The sequence below is a fragment of the Mastomys coucha genome, unplaced genomic scaffold (genome assembly GCF_008632895.1).
Source record: "Mastomys coucha isolate ucsf_1 unplaced genomic scaffold, UCSF_Mcou_1 pScaffold14, whole genome shotgun sequence".
Taxonomy (NCBI): Eukaryota; Metazoa; Chordata; class Mammalia; order Rodentia; family Muridae; genus Mastomys; species Mastomys coucha.
Genome location: NW_022196896.1, coordinates 86,970,068 through 86,992,028, shown reverse-complemented (window position 1 = coordinate 86,992,028; position 21,961 = coordinate 86,970,068). Strand labels below are relative to the sequence as shown.

The window sequence follows — 21,961 nt, the reverse complement described above, 5'->3', positions numbered from 1 at the left end:
TTAAGCTACTTTATATGCAGTTATTATGTTAGAGCATTAAGAATAAGAAAGTTAATTCTCTATCATTCCCCACTGTAATCTTCCCCATTTAGCTCTAATTCTGCCTGGCCACTTGGCGCCTTCAGGAAAACAGAACTCACATCAGATCGTTACTGCGTGAAGGTTGGACAGACTGAAAACCATCACTTGCTTTACCATCACAGTAGAAAAGATACAGGCCAGGTTCTTAATACAGTCAGAGTGCAGATGCAGAGAGGTTCCATAAAAGCAATGTTGCTCCTCTTACCCAGGTAATACAGAGAGCCACGGTCACTAGCAAGCCATAACAAAACAGGACTCCAGCAGCCACGACCAGTGCCCAAAACAGCTTAGAAGATGCCTGAGCATGGCAAAGATGCTTCTCTGAAAAACATAACAGAGTGGATTAAAGGACGGTGAAATAGCAGCTGAGTGTATTTCTGCCCTGCACATCAGAGAAGAATTGGAAAGCACTAAAACATGCAAAAAATACCACCAACTTAGAGATGGTGGAGTCTTGCTCCTTGGGACTGGCTCAACCCCACCACTGATCATACTTTGTCAGTCTACAAGACTAAGGTTACAAACACTGCTTTATGATGCTACACTGGTGGCAGTCACTGGACCTTGTTAGCATCGTAGAATGCTAATGGTGACTTTCAGTGACTTTAACCTGACCCCTACCTAGCCCTTCCCCCTTCTGTCAGAAGCTAATTTATCTATACCCTAACCTCTTTGAAATAAGTAAAATGATACAAATGTTTTCAAACCCTAAAAAAAAATCATCAGCTTAATATGGCAGCCAGAAAACTAGCCTGGAAAATTTTAAAAAGATAAATATCTGGCTTCAACTCCAATAGATTATCTGATACTGAATGAGTCAAGTTATAGACTTGGATTCAGATAGGAGATGGGAAAAGACCTCATGCAGTTCTATTGAAACTCATGGAAAATTATAACTAGGCAGAATACGTCATAGTTTGTTGAGATGTATAGACTTTGGGTCTGATTAATTTGGATACATGAATTTTTCATTTCCAAGTTCTTTATAATAAGGTTGTAATAAAATACACAAAAAGAATATCAACAACTCTCTAGTCCATGAAATTTTAATGCTGGCTACACATTAGAATTATCTGACAAAGTGTGAAAACATTACCTAGCTTCCCTTCCCCTTCCCAAGCCATATGGCTTAAGTCAGAAGCTCAAAGTTGAGCACAGGCATTTTTCAATTTACCTACTTAGGTTTATGATATACAAATACAAACAGGGTTGAACACTGCCAAGGACAGAATCCCTGACATCTTTTCCAGTTCTCTTAAATGTATATATAAATACATTCTTATAAATATATATATGTGTGTGTGTATGCATACATATATATATACATATACTAGCCTAAAGTAATGTACCACTTATATGGAGAAATGTTTTACTCTTGGCTTCCAAACTAGTATATCTTTTCTTATCCTTTGACTTAATCCAATCAAAATATTTTGGCTGAGAATTATTGATATTAGAAATCTTAATCTGTGAGCTGGGCAGTGGTAGCACACACCTTCAATCCCAGCACTTGAGAGGCAGAGGCAGGCAGATTTCTGAGTTTGAGGCCAGTCTGGTCTACAGAGTGAGCTCCAGAACAGCCAGGGCTACACAGCAAAACCCTGTCTCAAAAAACAAAAAAAAAGAAAAGAAAAGAAAAAAATCTTAATTTGTGTATTAATTGCCTCTGATTTTTTCCAGAACATAAAAGCTACTCTGTCATATTAATATATAATAAATTCTTTTCTTGTTTGGTATTTAAGTTTTCTCAAGTACACCTTTGTTATGGTATAAGAGAAAGTGCATTTATTGTAATTGTGCTAAAATTAAATATGAAACAGAGCATATATTTTCTTATCTATCATTCTCATATACACAAAAATCTATCTGACCTCCCTCGGTATTTTATGTTAATGCCAATAGCTATATTTGAGTTTGAGAACCCTATTATTTTTCTTCCCAATGTTTACACAGAACATAATCTCAATGTAAACATAATGTACATATTGCTGTTGATTCATGAGTACTGATTAATTATATTGAGTTTGGGACTGTTAAAAAGTTGGATAACTTACCCAAGATCACAAATTGCATGTCCCCTAAATTTCTAATCCAGCATCCTTTTTATGTTTTGCAAAATGGAAAGAAACTTAGTAGTGGAAGGACATGGATCACAAAAAAAAGAGAACTAATTTGGTATCCAACCCATTCTTCCCGAGTCCTGATTCATCAGACTATGTTTCATTGTAGAGGACTTGATGCTCAATTTTATACTTGATCTTAACCAAAAAGGTAATATATATACATATATATATATATATATATATATTATAGGTAATATATATTATATATTAAAAGGTTATATATGTGTGTGTGTGTGTATATATATATATATATATATATATATATATATATAGTCAAATTTTAATGGCAAACTTATTCTGGGTATGATGTACTTGAATCCAGAATAATCTCATTCCCATAGACTAATGTCTTCCTTCATCCTTCCATTATAACATCAGTGAGGAAAGGCGAAGGCATCCCCAATAAGCTGCAATCATTGCTGGAGTAAAAGGAAACAGGTCTGATTCTCAGGTCACGAGCGAGAGCCCCAGCTTCACTCATCCCAACCCTGCTTTCAGCATTGCACAGCCGTCCTTTAGATTACGGAAGTACAGCGACGTGTTACCTTTTATGTGAATAATAGTTCCGTTGCTCTTCTCATTGTCTAAGTAAGGCGGAGGATACATGACCTCAATTTTGCAGAAGTAGATATCTGTGTGATTAACATGCAGATTCCAGAGACGGAACGTCACTGTTTCGTTGTCGAAATCCCCATCACAGTTGAACCCCACATTTGGGCGAAACTGGGGCTGATAGGAAAAATTCCCATTCCCAACACAGACTTCCACGTCACTGTTCACGCCCTTGTAAAGGGATGCCCGGAACTCCTTTGCGAGAAGGTTGTAGGAATACCTGCAGCTGAGGCTGACTTCGTTGCTATCTACCACAAGCAGCGGGGACTGCTTCACCAAAATCTTGTTTTCTGAGGGGGAAAAACACTTAGTTAGGAGCATAAGAATAATAATTCCATTGCCCTGAAATCAAAGTGAATTACTTAGCCAGCTGAACAGAGCTCTGACAAAGTTAGTCCTTTGGCAGAGAAAGAAGTATTAATAGTTCTTCTTGGAATGATGACTACACTGAAAGTTTTCAAGTTTATATTTCAATGGTATTGGCATCCTTTTCTGAATGGGAAGACGGGAGCGTGCTTCTATCTGGACGGCAAAGTGTGAGCCTCTGTGATCATTGAATACCCCAGCTAGGCACTAGAAATTTTTCAGTCCAGTTGAGATTCCTATGATGTTAATCAGATCTTGGGTTGACTTCCTGAATTAGCTTGGAGGGAGCTTGAAAGCCTGACACAGATGTCCAAATGATTTTCTTTTTTTCAACTCTGCAGCAGATTTTTCTAAAAGTATTTCAAAGTTTCAAAACATTCTGGCTTTGCTTATTGACCAAACCAAGAGCGGGATAAAAGGGTAAGGAAAGAGGCACCGCATCTGTAGCTCCAAGAGCTTAAATTCCTCTTCCAGAGCAAACTCAGATGAGAGCTTCCCAAGAAACTTGTATGCTTATTCTCTCAAATCAAGAAGAGTTCCATCTTTATGCAACAATCAAAGCTCTAGATACCATCTAATTCAGTTTCTCTCCTTAAAGACAAAGAAAATGAAACTACACTAGGTTCCTTTAGGGGAGGAGAGATGACACTCTTCCTCTTTCCAGGGCATCCCCAGTTCCAGAATACAGAAATACAGAAATACATCCCTTTTTAAAAAGAAAGTATTATATTTTAAGTGTGTGTGTGTGTGTGTGTGTGTGTGTGTGTGTGTGTGTGTGTGTGTGTACCACAGCATGCAAGCAGAGGTCAGAGGTCAAGTTGCAGGAGCTGGCTCTCTCCCTCCACCCATGGATCAGGCTTAGTAACAGGAGCCTACCATGTCTTTGGCTCTATGTTTTTTTTTCTAAACAAACAAAACAAAACAGAAACAAAAACAGGGATTCACTGGCTGTCTTGGAACTCACTACATAGACTAGGCTGGCCTAGAACTCACTAATTCACCTGCTATTGCCTCCTGAATGCTGGGATTAAAAGTGTAGGACACCATTCCTGTACATTTGTTTAAAGAGAAAAAAAATGACTGAATGAGGTCTAGAAACATGAATGGTTCATCTATAGTCGTTGAGCAAATGGTGAACAAAATCAGAACTGAAACCAAAGACCACACCACCTAAATGGCTGACCGCTTAGGCAACTTCACAGATCAAAGACATATAGGATGCAAGCATGATCTCAATTTTTCAGAAGTAAACAAATTGCTGTCTGTGAACAAATTTTAAAAAATAAATAAAATCAAAATCAATTTTTGATTAGGAGCATGCTGCTAACTACTGATTTACAGTTCTTGCTGTGAGGCTATCCTTCACAACTGTGGAGCAAGCTATTCAGCATGCCACTTCTAATTTTTAAAAGGTTATTTATACTCACACCCAAGAGCCAGTTAGACTCAGAAGTTGTTGAAAATGAAATTTATCATTTAACTTGGGATTACATCCATGTACACAGGTGTTTTGTTTTTCTTTTTGGTTTTGGTTTGTTGGTTTGAATTCTCTTTCTTTCTTTCTTTCCCCCTCTCTTCCTTCCTTCCTTTCTTTGCTTTAGATCAAAGGCAAATACACAGAATTAAATCTCTAATAGCTTTTGTCATCTATTATAATTATCAATATTTCTATACATATAGAACTTAAAAAGAAAACACATATCCACATCCTCTTACTCCCAGAAATTCTGATATATTTGGTATAAGTTGAAGATGTGGTTAGAGTTGATATTTGGGTTGGAATAACTTTACTGAAATGTAATTCATATATCATAAATTTCTTTTTGAAAGTATGATTAAGGGATTTTTTCTTTAATGCAATGGAAGTTATGAATGAATCACCACTATCTATTTGTAAAATATTTTCACTACACGAAAAGGAAAGGTCATGCTCATTAGCCACTATCTCCCATCATTCCCTCCCTCCAGACCCTGGCAACCTCGTCTCTACTTCTTGTCTCTATGTGCCCATCTGGGACATTTCATGTGCTTGGAATCACAGTATGTGTGTAGTTTTGTATCTATCTGTCCTCTTCTACATAGCAATTTTCAAGTTTTTTCATGTGTGTTGCGATAAAAGTATCAGAACTTTAGTTTATGACTGTTCTGTTGTGCAGCTACAGTTCATGTTGTTTTTACACTCAACCTTTTTTGCCTGTTATGAACAATGCTCCTGTGAACATCTGTGTAGGGGTAGAGAGGGAGGAGCTAGAGGGACAGGACAAGCTCCAGCATTCGAACCCCAACATTCATTTTAGTAACTCCTGTCTGATTCAGCAGATGCCATCTTCCCAAGACTCACACAGGAGAGATAAAACTCATTTCCTAAACATGAATCCCTTGGGCAGTTCCCAGTCTAGGAAGGAAGAAAAACAGATAAATAGCTAGTTCTGATGCAGTAGACAACAGTCTGCAGGTTGTAGGATCAGTTGATGTCCTAGACACGAAGACTGTTGGTCTGTGAGATAAAGGATGATGCCTACATGGATTGACCAATGTTTTCCAAGATCTCCTGCCAGTGATAGAGACCTAGTGAACGCACTTAAGCCAAAAAGCAGATGCGCACAGCTTTTCATTTATGTAGATCACTCTAACCAAAGTGGAAGCAGTACTTTGGAAGATACAAGAATGAAGGCATGGCTGGGCAGTGGTGGCGCACACCTTTAATCCCAGCACTTGGGAGGCAGAGGCAGGCGGATTTCTGAGTTCGAGGCCAGCCTTGTCTACAGAGTGAGTTCCAGGACAGCCAGGGCTACACAGAGAAACCCTGTCTCGAAAAACCAAAAAGAAAAAAAAAAGAAGAAGAAAAAAAAGAAAAAAAAGAAAAAAGAAAAGAAAAACAAACAAAAAAAACAAACAAAAAAGAATGAAGGCGTGGAGAGTGGACAAGATTCATCTGTCTTCCGTATCAGAGGTGAGAAAGACTAAACTGGCTTCGAAGTAGGTGGATGAAGTGAGAAATGTTTACAGGCTAATGCTTATCCAACTTGATTTAGGTGTGGTTAACGAGAAAAGGAAGCCTTTAAAATGACTTCCTCAGCCAAACAGAGTAAGAAACAAGTAGCTATTTTTCTTTTTTACTCATTTCTACTTCATCACCAGAATAGACAGATCCAAAAACTAAGTTTGGACATCCGGGTATAAAGAAGACATGTTTTCAGCATCAGGGGTCATGACACAGGATGGAGACTTTCAGGGAAGAGACTGCAGTCATTCTCTGAAATGGTTTTCCTTCACAAGGAGTAATATAATAACTCGAAGGCAGCTTCTCTTCTTCCCATCATGGGCCCTCTGAGTTCAAGCCTCAGTGTGGCTGAGAGTGTCTGATTTCTCCTGAGCCCATCTGGCCTCAGCGTTACAAACCAAGCACGTTCTCAACAAGAACTCCCTCCATGGCCCCTGTCCGTTAGCGGCCCTTCTGCTGGAGACACAACCAAGGGGGGATACTTCATTTGGTGACTGTGCCAGCTTTTCTTGGGAAAAGATTGCAAACTATAAAAAGGAGATGGGTAATTTACCTGTTGATGTTCACGTTTCTCCCTTCTGTGTCGATGGTAATTTTTAGATTAGCTGATGCTTAGAGAGAGATGCTGTAGTCGAGGCAATTTCTTGTTTGTATGTGGCTTAGGATTCAAGCTGATAAAACCTCTTTTTAAATGTTGAAATAATTTCTAGATTTTGGTCCCACCTTAATTTATTCCCCAGGAGAAGGTACCTGACAGGACCTCAGAATCTTTAGTATCTCTGGAGACATACTAAATAAAATAGGTTTCTTTATGGGATGAAAGAAAGATTACAGTTATCCTAAATGATAATGACCATGTGTGCTCACTGTGATGTCTAGCGCATATGATACTTCTAGCTCCTTTTAATTTCCCTTAAAAGTGGAGCATATGTAAGGAGACACACCTCCACCCTACAGGAGTACAATACAAAGATAAACGGAAGCACATGACAACGGTCAGCTTGGCTGTGTATTTAGTTGTTTTTTTTTTTTTTTCTTTTTTGAGTTTCTGGAAATCTGTGGTATTTCAAATAATTTAAGGGAATACTCTAAAATTTAAGGGCATACCTAGACTTAAAACAGTGGTTCTCAACCTGTGGGTTATGATAGCCTTGAGGGTCAAATATCAGATATCCTGGATCTCAAATGTTTATATTACAATTCATAACTAGAAAAATTACAGTTATGACATAGCAACAAAATAATATGATAGTTGGGGTCACCACACATGAAGAACTGTACTAGAGGGCCACAACATTAGCAAAGTTGAGACACACTGGCTTGGAAGGAACTAGAGATTTAGGTTTCCTATTCATGCTTCTGTTTGAAGATGTATTGTTTTCTAAATCCTGCTTAGGAATGACCTTTCTTTCCCTCTCCAGATATTTGATTCTATTTTCCTCCTTGTGAGCAGTTTTCCTAGTTACACCCTCAAGAAACAGTGTTACTTTCCCAACTGCATTTGCCCAGCACAGTAAACGACTGCCTTGGCTGGCATGTGCCTACTAATCGGCAGGTTGTTTTGATGGTGAATTTGTGCTTTGCTTTTCAAAGTCTTTCCTAGCAGCTAAACAAGCTAAAGCTGTGGAGACAGGAAGCAGTAACCTCAAGACTCTTTCCCTCACAAGTCTGCTCTACAACAGGCAACATGAAGACTAAGCGCAGAGGTGAGAAGACACGTCTCTGCAGCCTGCGGCAAAGGCTCTGGAGAGCCAGATTTCCCACCGATAGTCTGTGAAACTTGTGGCAGAACAGGCTTCTGAAAGGTTGACAACTGATTGTGTTTCCAAGGGAATGGAATACTTACAAAAATAACGTCTTTCCTTCTCATCAATTTTAAGTGGGTCAATTACTACACTTAGGAACCAGACCAACCTTTGTACAGGTGCAATGGAAAATCATCTCTAAGCTGAAGCTCCCAGCATCAAAGAACTTTGGCCTTAAAAGGATGTACACACACACACACACCTCCCAGTTAAGCTAAGTTGTGTATTTACAAAGAATATGAAGCATAAAATACAATGTAGGAAACATAGTAGCTTAGAATCACAAGGCTGTAAAACAATTTTAAAGAGTCCAAGTTCAGGACAAACAAGCGGCCTTTGAGACTTGAATTCAAGCCTTCCAACAGATCTTGGTCCCTTGCTCCTCTCCCTCTGATGCACCACATCAACATTCTAACATAATTTCAGTGGTTGGTTTTAGGTCGTCTAGAGACTGGACTTGATGAAAGAGCTGGCACTGGGAGTTGCAAGTGAGAGTCTCGGAGCTTACTATTTAGTAGTCGGTAAGCTGAGTGGTAAGACGACTGGACCAAAAAAAAAAAAAAAAAAAAAAGAAAGAAAGAGGACTGGGCCAAAGCAAACTTCATTTTCTTCACCATTTTCGTGAGGTACTGTATGAAGAGAGAGAGAGAGAAAGAGAGAGGGGAGGGGAGAGGGAGAGGGAGAGGGAGAGAGGGAGAGGGAGAGGGGGAGAGGGAGAGGGAGAGAAAGGAAGGAAGGAAGGAAGAAAGAAAGTGAGCTCAGCTGGAAGGAACTTGGTTGTCTAAAGCCAATCCCTTGCTTTATAGATGAGGCTACTGAAAACAAAAATAAATGACTTTTTTTTTCAAACAAGGCCACACAAAATACTAAAGAGCTAATGTGTAATTTATTTCTGTGGATGTAAGGAATGAGGCTTTCAATCATGAATGAACAGAAGAAAAAAAAACAACTTTGTTCATTCAACAAAGTCAGTTTTGTGCTCATATTTAAAGGAAGTATGTTTCCAACTAGCTCTTCCTTGCCTGTGATTTTCCTTTCCATAGTCTCTGTTACCTATAGCCAACTACAAACCCAAATCATTTAATGGGAAAATTCATGGACAATTCATAAATTTTGAATTGGCACTGCTCTGAGTAGGATGATAAGATCCAATGTTATTCACCTAAGATGTGAATTATCCCTTTATTTGGTGGTTCTACGATGCATGTGCTACCACCACAATCACCAGTTAGTCATGCAATGGCTCTCTGAGCTATTGGATCAACTGCTGAGGTATCTCACTGGTTTTGTTCAAACTACCTTTATTTTACTTAATAATGGCCTGCAGTGTGTGAAGAATGATTCTGGCAAAAACTTCTCTACTTAGTAAAGAAAGAAAAAAATGAAATGCTGAGATACTTAGGATGCACACTAAGGAGAGGAAGTCATGCTGGTTTGCCACTGCACCTCCGACTGCAGAAGGTGCAGACACAGTGTGTGGTGGGTATGGCAAAGATCAGAAAGACATTCATTTTCAGAGTTTTGCTATCCACGATTTCAAGTGTCTACAGAGGGTCTTGGAACATGTTCTCCATGGATAATGAGGGATAACGATACACAAAGAGTTTGCACACAATTTGAGAGACCTACAGGTCATAGATGAATCTCAGATGAGACCTACAGACACAACTATTATATAAACAGTCCTCTCATAAAAAATTTCTATTTCACAAGTAGTGATTATCCATGGTAGCTCTTCTATTTCAGTTTAGCCCCATGTACAAAAAGATGTGAGTCAGCTCATAAAGTTACTTTTCAGTCCAACTTTTAATGGGTGAATCCTTAACTAAAAATATTACATCTTTAATCATGTTTAAATTTATAACATTCTATCTTTCCTTTTTTATATCATAAGCATCATAGTGAAATAAAATAGCCCACCAAGGCTAGTATGACTCAAGACTGAAGTATATATTGGCATGCTAAAGAAGATATTAGAAAGATATAATACATACTTACTTAGACATTGATTTTTCTTCTAGAGATTCTAATGGATTCCATTTATTCCCACCACAACATTTCTATGCATTTGAAAAAAAATGAAGTTACAACTTCTTAATTCTGGTGTTTTCTTTTGAAAATTCCAAGTGAACAGAATTTGATGTGTTAGTAACATGTTAGGTAAGGGGCAAGGTTACGTTTGGCTGTATTGTACTCTTGTGTGTGTAGCCAGTTGTGGAGACGTCATTGGTTGCCCTGGCAAAGAATGCCTGGGTCTTGACCACAGATCTGATTAAGTTACTATAACTTTCCTCTGAGCGTATTTCCTGTTTGGGACTAGGATATCCTTCACCTTCTGGCCCCCTGACCACTTGCTTCCTTTCAGACTCTGTGAGATACAGGCACTCTGATGAGTGCTTGTTCTGGAGCCTGTAAGTCAAACTAGGGGCTCAACACCCTGTAGCTCAGGTAACTAGTTTCAAAGTAACTATGGTCATTTTCTCACATTTTCCCATCGACTGTTTTCTTACAATTCTCCTCATTTTAAAAGAAAGCATGGTATAAGCAAAGTCTTTTTAAACAATGAATTTGAACAATATGATATACAGGCATGTAGGTTGTCTCTTTCAGGATTCCAACCAAGAATACATGGCCTGTTCAGCCACTGACACCAGTGGGCAGGCTTGTTTATGAAAGATGCACTGTTCAAGTTGTGAGAGAGTAGATGCCAAACAGGAGCCAGGGACACCTGTGGCATGTAGCAGCACAACTGTGACCACTGTTAGAGCTGAAGACAGGAGTTGCCAGGGCCAGAAGGAAACAGAAGAGTATCAGAGGCCACTTTGACAAAGCATGACTATTGTTGATTAAAAAAAAAAAAAAGCCAACCAGCTAATCTTGTCGAAGACTGTAAGTCATAGCTATCAACGGTATCAAGCACACTCAATCTTATTAATAGAATATAAGGTTTTAAAACAAAACAAATACCACTCAACTCAAACAATTACAAATTGATTATAAGTGCCAATGAAAACAGAAATAGAAGCCTGATGAATAAATTTACTAAATGAGTTACTTTGGACCATTACAGGTCTAAGCCATACCCTTAACTCTGATCTGTATTATGACCTACAGCACTTGGGATGACCACACACTCTGAAAATCATATTTAAAAATCTAAATGCAAGTTAAATTTTCAAAAAAAAAAACTATGGTTATTTTCTTTCATTTTCCATTAACTGCTTTTGTGAAATTCTCATTTTTGTAAGAAATCATGGCAGAAATAAAGTCTCCCCTCCCCCAGGAAAATGTCTTTGAACAGTATGATATACATGCACAATAATGTAGATGACACTTGTCTTTGTCTCTTTAAAAGATTACTGCCCTATATGCAACTTTCAGAAAGTAACTCAGAGGTCAAACAGTTTGGCTGCAAAAAATTCCCATCGGAGTACTTGAGGCATAATGCATTCATTTCTAGGAGAGAAAATTGTCAGAATAATTTAATATATACACTCTAAAAACAAAATTTGATTAGTCAGAAAATTGTTCTCTGATATTCTGAATCCTCCCATGACAAAGTCATTAATTCAGCAAGTAAATAATGAACTCTGATCATTTGGTTCTTTGGAGATGGAAAGATGTAAAAGAAGCCCTTGTAGGTATACAGTTATATTCCAAACCCATGGATGGTGTATGAACTCTAGAGAGAGACGTTGACAGTTGCAAGAAAAAGCTCATAGATGGAATGACTCTGAAGGCTTCAATATAGAACAGCCTATAATCTATAGCAAATTGAGAAAGGGTAAGATTAACAAATGATCGTACTGCAAGGGTTTATCAGAAAGTATCAAGGAATTTTATTTATTTAAGGAAGAAATAGGTAATACGTTTACCCGAATCATGCGGGGCCTTAGATGCCAAGAGAAGGCACGTGGATTTTTCCAGGACTCTTTGCATCTAAGGTAAGAATGGAGCCCCACACCCGCAACTCCTCGCGGGGAGAGTTAGCACAGTAGTATGAAGAAAGGTTAAGGGCAATTCAGAGCAGTGAGGCTGTTGCCATGCCAGATGTGAGCTGACGGGGCCTGAGCTGCAAAAGGATGAGCAAAGCGTCAGTGCTGGACTCACAGACAGTGCGCATGAGTGAAGCAAGGCATCATGGCAGAACTCATGGCTGAAATAAAGTCTCTCCCCCTAACCCCCCCCAAAAAAATGGCTTTGAACTAGACTCACAGTGCGCATGACTGGAAACTTATCCGCGGTCCAATGCCAGCTAAGGGCAAGAATAGAGGCACGGTTGACAATGTAAGTTAATAAATGATATCTGTTTGGAGAAAGGAAACCGATGGATTGTTTCAGAAATGTTAGACTTCAGGGGTGGATAAGTCCTCCTACAGGGAAGATCAGGAGGAGACAAAAGGATAGGGCCAGAGTTTTAGGAATCCGCCAGAGACTGAAATATCCTTAGGTCACCTGTGTTGATGGTGGATGGTAACTTTAAGATGTCTAGAAAGCCATTGCCTACTCCCGTGTAACCCAACCCCACCTCGCAGAGATACGGTGGAACTGAAACTCTTAAACACACAACTTCATAAGCCTGAGAACAATGCCATCTATCATTCATAGGATGACAACTGTCCTCCCGTTTTCTAGAAATAGAAGGACACCATGGCAGAGCAATTTGATTAAACAGAAGTACCATAGGAAATATCACTGAGCTATTCAAAAAAGTCAAACTGTATTATTCTAGGACCCAAAGAGTAGGTACCTTTATTAACTCTCAACACAAATATTATTACCACAATTCAATTTTCAAATATGGAAAAGGCAGTTAAAAAAGAATTATTTACATGAGTACAATATTTCTAATCACTTCAGTGTATAAACTCACAAATAAAATTACACAAATAAATTAAGTTCCAGTGACTCCTTCAATCCGGCTACCCTGATACATTGTTTTCTCTAAGTGCATTTTAATCTAATGACCAGATCCTGAGGCTCCTGTGTCTTCATCGCCTGAACTCCCGTTCATTCAAAGCATGTAAAGAAGACAGCAAAACATGTATCTGTTCTGCTCTCTGTAAGTATTAAACACTTGAAGAGGCTGCTCAAGGCCCCTGCAACATACACAGACTCTTCTAGGTAGATTTCAGAGCCTGGAGTATTGGAAATAATGGCTGTTTTAGATCTGAACTTGGAAAATAAGACTTTTAGACTTGAACAGTGGAAAATAAGAGTCAACAGAGGCAATATTGCTTCCCAAACCCTGTAGCCATTTAGAAGCACATAAGCATCTAAGATTTTAAACAACAGATATAAGAGATTTCAGAGATAACTGGCTTGCAATTATCTACATATATATATAGGTATATATATATATATATATATATTTATATGTATCTATGTGTATGCATATGTATGTGTATGTGTGTATGGATATATGTGTGTGTATATGAATGTATGTAAGTATGTATGTATGTGTAAAATACATTCTTGAATCCAATCTCTTCATGTATCAGATGAGTAGATTGATACCCAGATAATGTATGTCATGATGTGACAAACTAAAAGCCCTAACCACACATCCCCATCTTGAGAAATCCTTAGATTTACATTTTGAGTTGGGAATGAAATAGAAAGTTTAAAAAGAAAAAGAAAAAGAAAAAAGCAAACCAGACTTGGTCTTCCAAAGATCAAACAGCTACATCCTTATTCCAAAACCAAACCAAAACAAACAAACAAACCAAAACCCCACAGAGAGATGCCAAGATTAACATCCCTGACTGGAAACTGGAAGCTTCCAGTTGTTTTGAACCTTGTGGCCCTGTTATCTCAGCCAGGAGCTGAGGTCAAGCCCACACACACTGTGCATTTAGAGATTTGTCCTCTCACTAATTTTCATGTTTCTTGAGAAGGCTTCCCAACCTCCCTTTTCCCTCTTTTCCCTCCTCCTTTCTTTCCTAAGAATATTTTATCCCCTTTAGTCCCTCAGAAGCACACACATCCATGCACATACACACACACTCACACATATACACACTTATGTCCAGCTCTTAACTCCCTTCACACATCAGACATGACAGTCATTAAATCACAATGCATTTATTTATTGCATTATTGTTTTGTATAAAACATCATGAGAAACATTTCAGGTGATGCACGTTCCTGATCAGCTTGCCTTGTCTATCCACTCCCTCTTTTTTGCATTACTGTTTTGTCCCACTCCGCTTTCTCTTCTTCTTGTTCTTTTTCTTCCCCAAAGCTCTGCCTACACCCAGAAATCTGACTGGCTTCCCTTGTCAGCATCACTCATTTCTCCTCCCTTCTCTAGTCTCCTCTGGAACCCCGTTATCCTTTGTCTTCCATAAGGTTCCCTTGGCCCTCTCCTGTCCTCCCTCTGAAGCCTGCTCTGTCTCCAGTGCTCACTCCGGCTGCCTCCTAACCAGAGGAGTTTCCCAGATTCTGTTCAACTCAGTTTTCCTGATCCTTTTAACTAATCTGCATGCCTTCTGCTTTGTTCCACGGATAAGCATTTCTAAGTGCTTTCTTCTGAATCACTTCAACTGCTTCGTGGGACCCTGAAAATCAAATTCCAGCATTTGCATTAGTGTTCAGACCTTTGTTTTAACCTGGTCTGGTTGTATTCTACCTCCCTAGACTTCTAAGTCTGTCTGCAAAGAACATGGATCCATATTTGTGGTTTTGTTTCCTTACTCATTTCCTTCCTTCTCAGGTAACATAATCTTGGTCAGAACATGAACCCTAGCTGTGGGATGCTGGGAAATATGTAAAAATATGTAACTAGTTGGACCTGCTTGTTATTTCCATTTTCCCATCTATAAATTATGGTATAGTTATGATAATTTCTTAATGGGCTTTAGGGGAAGGTTGAATGCCTTAAACAGTGGAAAAGCAAGTAGAACAATGTCAACAATGTAAATGCAAACTAAATGTTAGCTGGAAATTTTCATCAATAGCATCATCCATTAACATCCTACCTACCAACAGCATCCATTTCAATTCCCAACTCTTCATAAAGACTTACCGTCCTACAATAATTTGTTGTTGGGAGTGGGGAGTTGAGGCAAGGTGTCACAGTATATATAAAATTTACTGTGTAACCCAGACTAGCCCACAGCTCCTGGTAATCCTCCTGCCTCCAGTTCCTGAGTACTGGGATTTGGGACTACAGCATGAGCTCCACACCCAGCTCCTACATTAATTTTGACAGAGTGCTTATTTGATGCGTCTCCATTTCTGATACATTGCAAGTTCATTTTCTTTTTCAACAAATATTTGATTAACTCCTATGTGCTTCCAGCATTTGTGCTCAACAGCAAGTTTAAATGAGCAAATGAGACAAGAGCCTCCTCCCAAGGAGCTAGTAGTCTGGTTTGCAAAACAGACGTTATCAATTCTCAGTAATAATTTTTGGAACTCTGAAGAGAACGAAACTCCTGTGTTTTCATAGTTAGGGTCTCAAAGAAGACCTTCAAGTGATAGGTAGAAGGGGTATGCATCCAAGACTATAAGGATAGTACTCACAAAGCCATTAAAACATCATATAGCACCATGAGATAAGGTAGGGGAATGCCCAACTGTAATCATGTAGTTGTTTCCAGATGTTGTATCCTATTACAAAGCTTCTCAACTAAATTGCTGAGTCCATGAAAACAAGAAAACTCAACTAATGATACAAGCAAGTCTTGTGTGCTGTGTCCTTGTGCTTCTTGTCCTTTCCCTATGTTTCCTCAGTGCCATGAAGGATTAAGATATGAGAGGCCTAATAAACATTTGCTAAAGTGAGCTACATTTTCATGTGACCACCTCTTACAATAAAAGTAGACTTGTCCTCAAGGAAGTGAATCATTCACCCAAAAGACTTGTGTGAAAAGCATACAGCAGGAACACAGATCAGGAACTGCAGAGATAGACAGAAGGAACCACAAGATGAATACAGCCTTGGTAAGGCTGAGAAGAGTGGGTGCCAGCGTGAGACAGTGGAGGATGTTGGAGTTGAAAGCCTTCTGTTAGGGCACAGAAGAAATTAGCTTGGATAAACTAAGATGAGAGCAGCCCAAAGGCATCCAACAATCCCAAGAAACTTGACGATGTAATCTTTCTCTCAACATCTTCTAGTATGACCATCAACACAGCTTTCTTCTCTGCAAATTGAGAAATACCTGTTTCCCCCCATCTCTAAACACTTGTGGTTTATAGTTGTTTTCCACAGCAATAAATTGGTGTGACTAGAATGCTATTCATAATTGACCTAAGACTGAAAAAAAAAATCTAAGATTTTATGATTCTCCCTTTTACTTTATTACATCTTGAAGTGTTTTTTTTTTTTTAAATCTGTCACAGGAACCAAGCTAGTGTCTTGCATGTAGAAGATTTTCAATAAATACCTGCTGAAGAAGGAGTGCAGGAATAAGAACTTATCTCACCAAAGCACTGGAGGAGCCAGACACTTCCTAGCACTCTGTTTTGGTGTCCCTGGAGTGTCCCAACAGAAGAAAAATTCTACTCCTATGTGCCCTTCCATACTTAAACCCTGAGGATAAAACCAATGTGTTTCAGGTAGATCCCTGCTGATCTCCAATTATGTGTTAATATCACTGAATATCAAAGACAGTTACCAGGTCCCAAACAAGGTACAAATACATCTAAGTGATATTCTGGCTCTTCCTCCTAAGCAAGAAAAACTACAACCTTCTACTTGACGGTTGATTTTAAAAATTAAAATGTTGACTCTGGAGAGATAGGTCAGTTGGTAAAGTATTTGCCTTACAAGCATGAGGAACCAAGTTCAATGACCAGAAGTCATATTAAAAAGCTAAGTGTGATAGCGTACACTTGTAATCCCAGGGCCAGGGAGGCAGAGACAAGTACATCCCTAGTGCTTACTGGGCTGCCAAAGAAGTCTACTTGGCAAGGTCGGGACCAGTGAGAGACCCAGAGAGAGTCCAAAAACCAAAAACAAACAGAAAATAAATGGTAGTGAGTAACAGAGAAATGGAATCTGAGGCCGCCCTCTGCTTCCACACACATGCACACATGAACCTGTAAATACACAAATACAACAAAACACAGAAATAGAAGGTTGAAAACTCAAACACCCACCTAAGCTCTCAATAATAGAACTGTGTCATTGTTAGAATGGGGAACGTGTCAATAAATCATATGTCTAAATGAACTGGCGGATGGAGAGACTTAAATGTTTTGATTATGCATTATGTGGTTGATTATGAGCCAACAATGTGATTCAGAAGCTGTGGAAAGGATTTCAAGATTAGATTAGAGACTAATGTGAACTATAAGTAATTCTGGATGACATCGTTAACCTGGTTACCTTGCCAACCAGCATCCTAGAGATAACGGTGATGGTGGCAAGAAGATGATGATAACCATGATGTTGAGATAAAGAAGCTCAAAGTGAAGCAAAAAATTCTCCACCACCATGAAGTGTCCCTTACTCATGAAGAACACAAATACAATTTGCATAGTGACACAAAGAAAAAAACATGGGACCAATGACATTAGCAATGAATCACTAACAGCAGAGAAAACACTCCCTTCCTGAGTCTTGGCCAAGAAACTGACGTCTTCTTGATCCCACCCAGCAGCCCTCTCTTCTACAGCTTAGGGTCATCAAACTTAGAGTTACAAGAGAAAAAAGAAAAAAGAAAACCTACTTTGTGAATGCTTTCCCCCACCCCTAAAGCCTTAATTCCTCCGCTCCCCCAGCTTGCTCCTCCAGCTTCAGGGACTAATTGTCACTCGCCGAGTCTCCTGCTAAAAGCTCTGGGTATGTTAAGCATTTGTTATTTTGGTCCTCTTTGGTTGGTTAACTAGTTGACTAGGTGGATGGGTAGGTGGGTGGGTAGTGGCTGTGCTGTAACCACATCACTATCCAGAGACTCCAAAGAAAGCCTCACCTGACTTAGAGAATTGACACCCCTCCAGTGAGTCACAAAGGCACCCAGGCCATTTCTTTCCAAGTTTGACTAAACTCTCAACAAAAAAGTTCCAACATCTGTGAATAAATTTCTTAAGGAAAATGTCAAAGTATAATTTAGCTAAGAGGAGAGGAGAAAAGGATCTATCCCTGTTAACCTCCTGCTGTGATGTAATTGTACTTTCTGGAAGTTTGGGGCCTTCTAGTCTCGGACAAGTGAACCCCATTGTCCCCACCAATGACTGTGCAGGTGAACAAAAAGAACAATGGCCTTAGATGATAAACCACAAATGAGATTGGATTCTGGGATCTTAGTGGCATCACTATTTTTTCACTTGGTCAAGGTCAGAACACTGCCAACAAGAAATACCTGAAGGAAGATATCCACACACAACAATCATAGCAATTACAGGCAATTTCTTCACTCATGAAAATAGAAAAGGGGGGCATTAAATAGAAGAGTCATATTTTAGGAAGGGAGGCAACGAGAGCCCTTCCCCCATCGAAAAAGGTTGCATGCCTGCTCTTTACAGTAACGATCACAGATTCGTTTCTTCTGATCTGCCTGTGGCGATGACTCATTCTACTTCTTGGAATTGATAAATCAATATTAATTTTAAAAGTCCTTGCTATGAAAGTCTCTGCTAGATGGGTTGCCCTTAAAAGAGGGTAGTTGAGGGGGAGAGCTAAAAAGATAGTGTATTCATTAAGAGCATGGTAGCGAACCAAATTCTTAGCAAATTCCATATTTTGGCAGTAGCTATCAAATATACTTCAAATGACAGAAGGTCTGGCCAGTTTTTAACACTCAGAAGAGCTGGCCACGGTGCATCAGAATCAGTGCAAATGTAGCAGTCTGCAGACTGCATTGCATTCCTCAGTTCTCGTCTTTTCTTATCTTCCTTTGCAAGCCCAGCCTCAGAGCGACACTTAACCGTGAGAAGCCAATTATGTCTTTCAGTGCATCTACCACAGAGGAAGTCATTTGCCACCGACCAAGCAAGAATAAAGTTTTTAATTACTCTGCTTTGTAGATATGAGTTTTTATTAAATGCCAATCACTTTTCTATACGGAAAAGGAGTTCTGAGGGGAATACAGAATCATTGGAGAAGTCATTCATGTTCAGCCTGGCCACTTTGACATGCTCTATCCACTACGACTTGGGGAGAAATGAAAAGAAGTGCTCTCATGGAAAAGTAAACAGCTATTTCCTGAGCTTAGTCTCTAGACTGCATAGTCAGTTTGCTGGAAAACTAACAAAAGGCTAGAAAATATATATAACCAATGATGGGCTTTATCTACCCACTCCTACTATCAAGCACAAATGAATATGCTCTCAGGAACCTGCAGCTATGAGCTGGACTCATACTCCAAATCCCAACAGAATCCTGTCTTTTTAAGATCTCAGGAGCACTATTATCCAACTTGCATACAAAAACACGTGACGCTAGCAGAGGAAGCATCTAAGCTGCAGCTTCCTAACCCTTCCCGCATCCTACTTCTTTAATTGAGCCTTAATGGTCTTTCTGCTGTATCACTCAAGCCAGGAGAACCAGGTTACACTTAAGCATCATCAAATAAATGTGTTAAGGTATGCTGTGAGCCAATAAATCAAAATTATTCAATTAATGAATCTAAAGACCTGCCCCTAACACACAGGCACATTTTAATGCAGTTGCATGTCTCATGTAGCCCAGGTTAGCCTCATACCTGTTATGTAGCCAAGGATAACTTTGATCATTCTGATCCTCCTGCCTCCACTGGATTATAGGAATGTGCTACCATGCCTGGTTTATGCTGTGCTGGGATCAAACCCAGGGTTTCATGTATGCTAGACAAGTACTGTGCCAACTGTCCTACATCCCCAGCCTAAGACAATAGCATTTGACCAGGGAATTTCCTTGTGCAAGGTGGTGGACAGGAAGAGAGAAGTGAAAAGCACACAAAAGGCTTTACATCCTTTTCCATGGGTCACACACATCTTTGCATTTGCAATTATCTTCCTTTTATTTTGACTTCTCTTCAGCTTTTTATCTCTGCCCCATCCTACTTCGTCAATGGCCACTTGGCATCAATTCCTAAGAATTAGTGGGAAAATGAATTGGTGTCTATGAAGCAAATCCAATCTTAAGGTAAATAAAACCAACGATCCACATGTGAACTTGCCAACTTCTCTTTTAGCTATCCTCTTGTAATGGTTCTAAAAGGGGAAAAGTACAAAGCTTTGAATCCAACCGATAAGTTTCCAAAGAAAATACATGAGTTTATGACAAATGGCTGTGCACAGAAGGCATGAGAAAAGCATTTTGTGTAAAATCCCTAATATTGAATAACTTTCAATAAGGGTAAGGCTTTACTAGCTAGTAAATTAAGATGTCTTAAGTATTCCTTCAAAAGAAAGTTAAGATACCTTAAACATGATATACAGAAACCTTTTAAAAGTAAAATTTAAAGACTCTAGCTATAAATGTGTGTCGCCAGATACTGAAGGCCTGCATCCTCTGGAGAAATTATTGAACATTCTCTTCTATAGATGGTCTCCTCCCAATGGTCTCTTCATTTGGAATGGAGCTTTCTCTTCTATAGACGGTCTCCTTCCAATGGTCTCTTCATTTGGAATGGAGTTTATGACAATAAATATCTCTTACTTGTGAGAACCAAAGGCTGTTCAGAGCAAGAGCTTTCTAATTGATAAATATCTAGACTCCTAGCCATTGCTATTGGGAGTTTGAAGGAGTTTAACCCAAATGAACAACCAACAATAAAAGGAAACTTACTAGCACTGTACCAGGTTTCATGCTTACTACAGGATTCTTCTTGGTACTTGCTGAATCAGGTAGACGTAGAACTCACACGAGCGCAGTGCTTCCTGGCCAAGCAGGAGCTAAGACCTCCACAATGACCATTTCATTTTATCTCACAATGCAATTGAGGTGATACTCATTTAGGGCCCCATTTTATAGAAATTTAGGTCTTTTAAATACTGACCCAAACTCCACTAGGAAGAATTGAGATATGAACCCAGGCAAACGAATCCAAAACCTTCAGAATTTACCTACTTACTTATTTATCACAGTTTTCTAGGACGTAAAAACTAAAATCCTGACCTGGGTAGTGGTGTCACATGCCTTTAATCCTGGCACTCAGGAGGCAGAAGTAGGTGAATCTCTGAATTCAAGGCCAGCCTGGTCTACAAAGTGAGTTCCAGGACGGCTAAGGCTACACAGAGAAACCCCTATCTCAAAAAAAAAAAAAATGAATAAATAAAATTCTAAATGTAAAAGCTCTTGGGACTAGTTGTTAAATAAAGTGTTATTTCTTCCCAAAGGACTTTGTTAAAGTTCTATTTACTGTATTATGAGAAATAGCTAGTTTCTAAATAGTGGCTTGCCAAATTAGTGCAAAACTTTAAATGTGTTCAAATTTCACAAGTCACTACCGTTTTAAAATAAACCTCACTGGTCACAAGAACACAAATAAAAGCACTCAGGGAAGAAATGATATCAAGATCACTTACCTGTTACTTGAACTGAGGAGAGGACGTTGAGAGCCAAGAACAGCAGCCTGAGGGTCATTGTCCTGACGAGGTTTAGAGCTGCAGCCCCTCGTCTGTGAGCAAGGCAGACTGTGGTGTGAACTGAAGTCCTACCTGCCAAGGTCTATGACTCTCTGCCATCCAGGGCCACTTTACAGAGTACGCGATCAAGGGACTCAAACCACAAGGCTTCGTGACTTTCACACAGGATATTACATTGTTTTTGATGACTTGACTTTTATTTCTTTTAGGGACCAGGGTTTTTTTTTTGTTGTTGTTGTTTGTTTTGTTTTTGGCGCTGAAGAGTGTCAACCAGCAGACAATGTGCTCAGGAGGGTTATTGCCGATGAGCATCAGCACCGTGAAATGTGGGCGCTTAGGGCGCAGCAACAACAAAAGCAGACAAACAAGGCGTTTGGTTTTTTTTGTTTTTTTTGTTTTTTTTTACTTTTTCTTAATATCTTTTTTTTCTTGTTTTTTATTAGATGTTTTCT

At 39.2% G+C, this 21,961-nt stretch overlaps 1 protein-coding gene across 1 annotated transcript in view; it reads right to left on the bottom strand.

The window, feature by feature from the left end:
* Positions 1-21,656, bottom strand: part of Cd28 (CD28 molecule) — a 30,425-nt gene extending 8,769 nt beyond the window's left edge. Inside the window, exons 1-3 of the mRNA XM_031367691.1 lie at positions 21,450-21,656; positions 2,750-3,106; positions 287-402 (exon numbers count right to left, since the gene is read on the bottom strand). Coding sequence (XP_031223551.1) covers positions 287-402; positions 2,750-3,106; positions 21,450-21,507 — 531 coding nt within the window. The 5' untranslated portion in view covers positions 21,508-21,656. The remainder of the gene's footprint in view (positions 1-286; positions 403-2,749; positions 3,107-21,449) is intronic.
* Between the last annotated feature and the right edge of the window lie 305 nt (positions 21,657-21,961).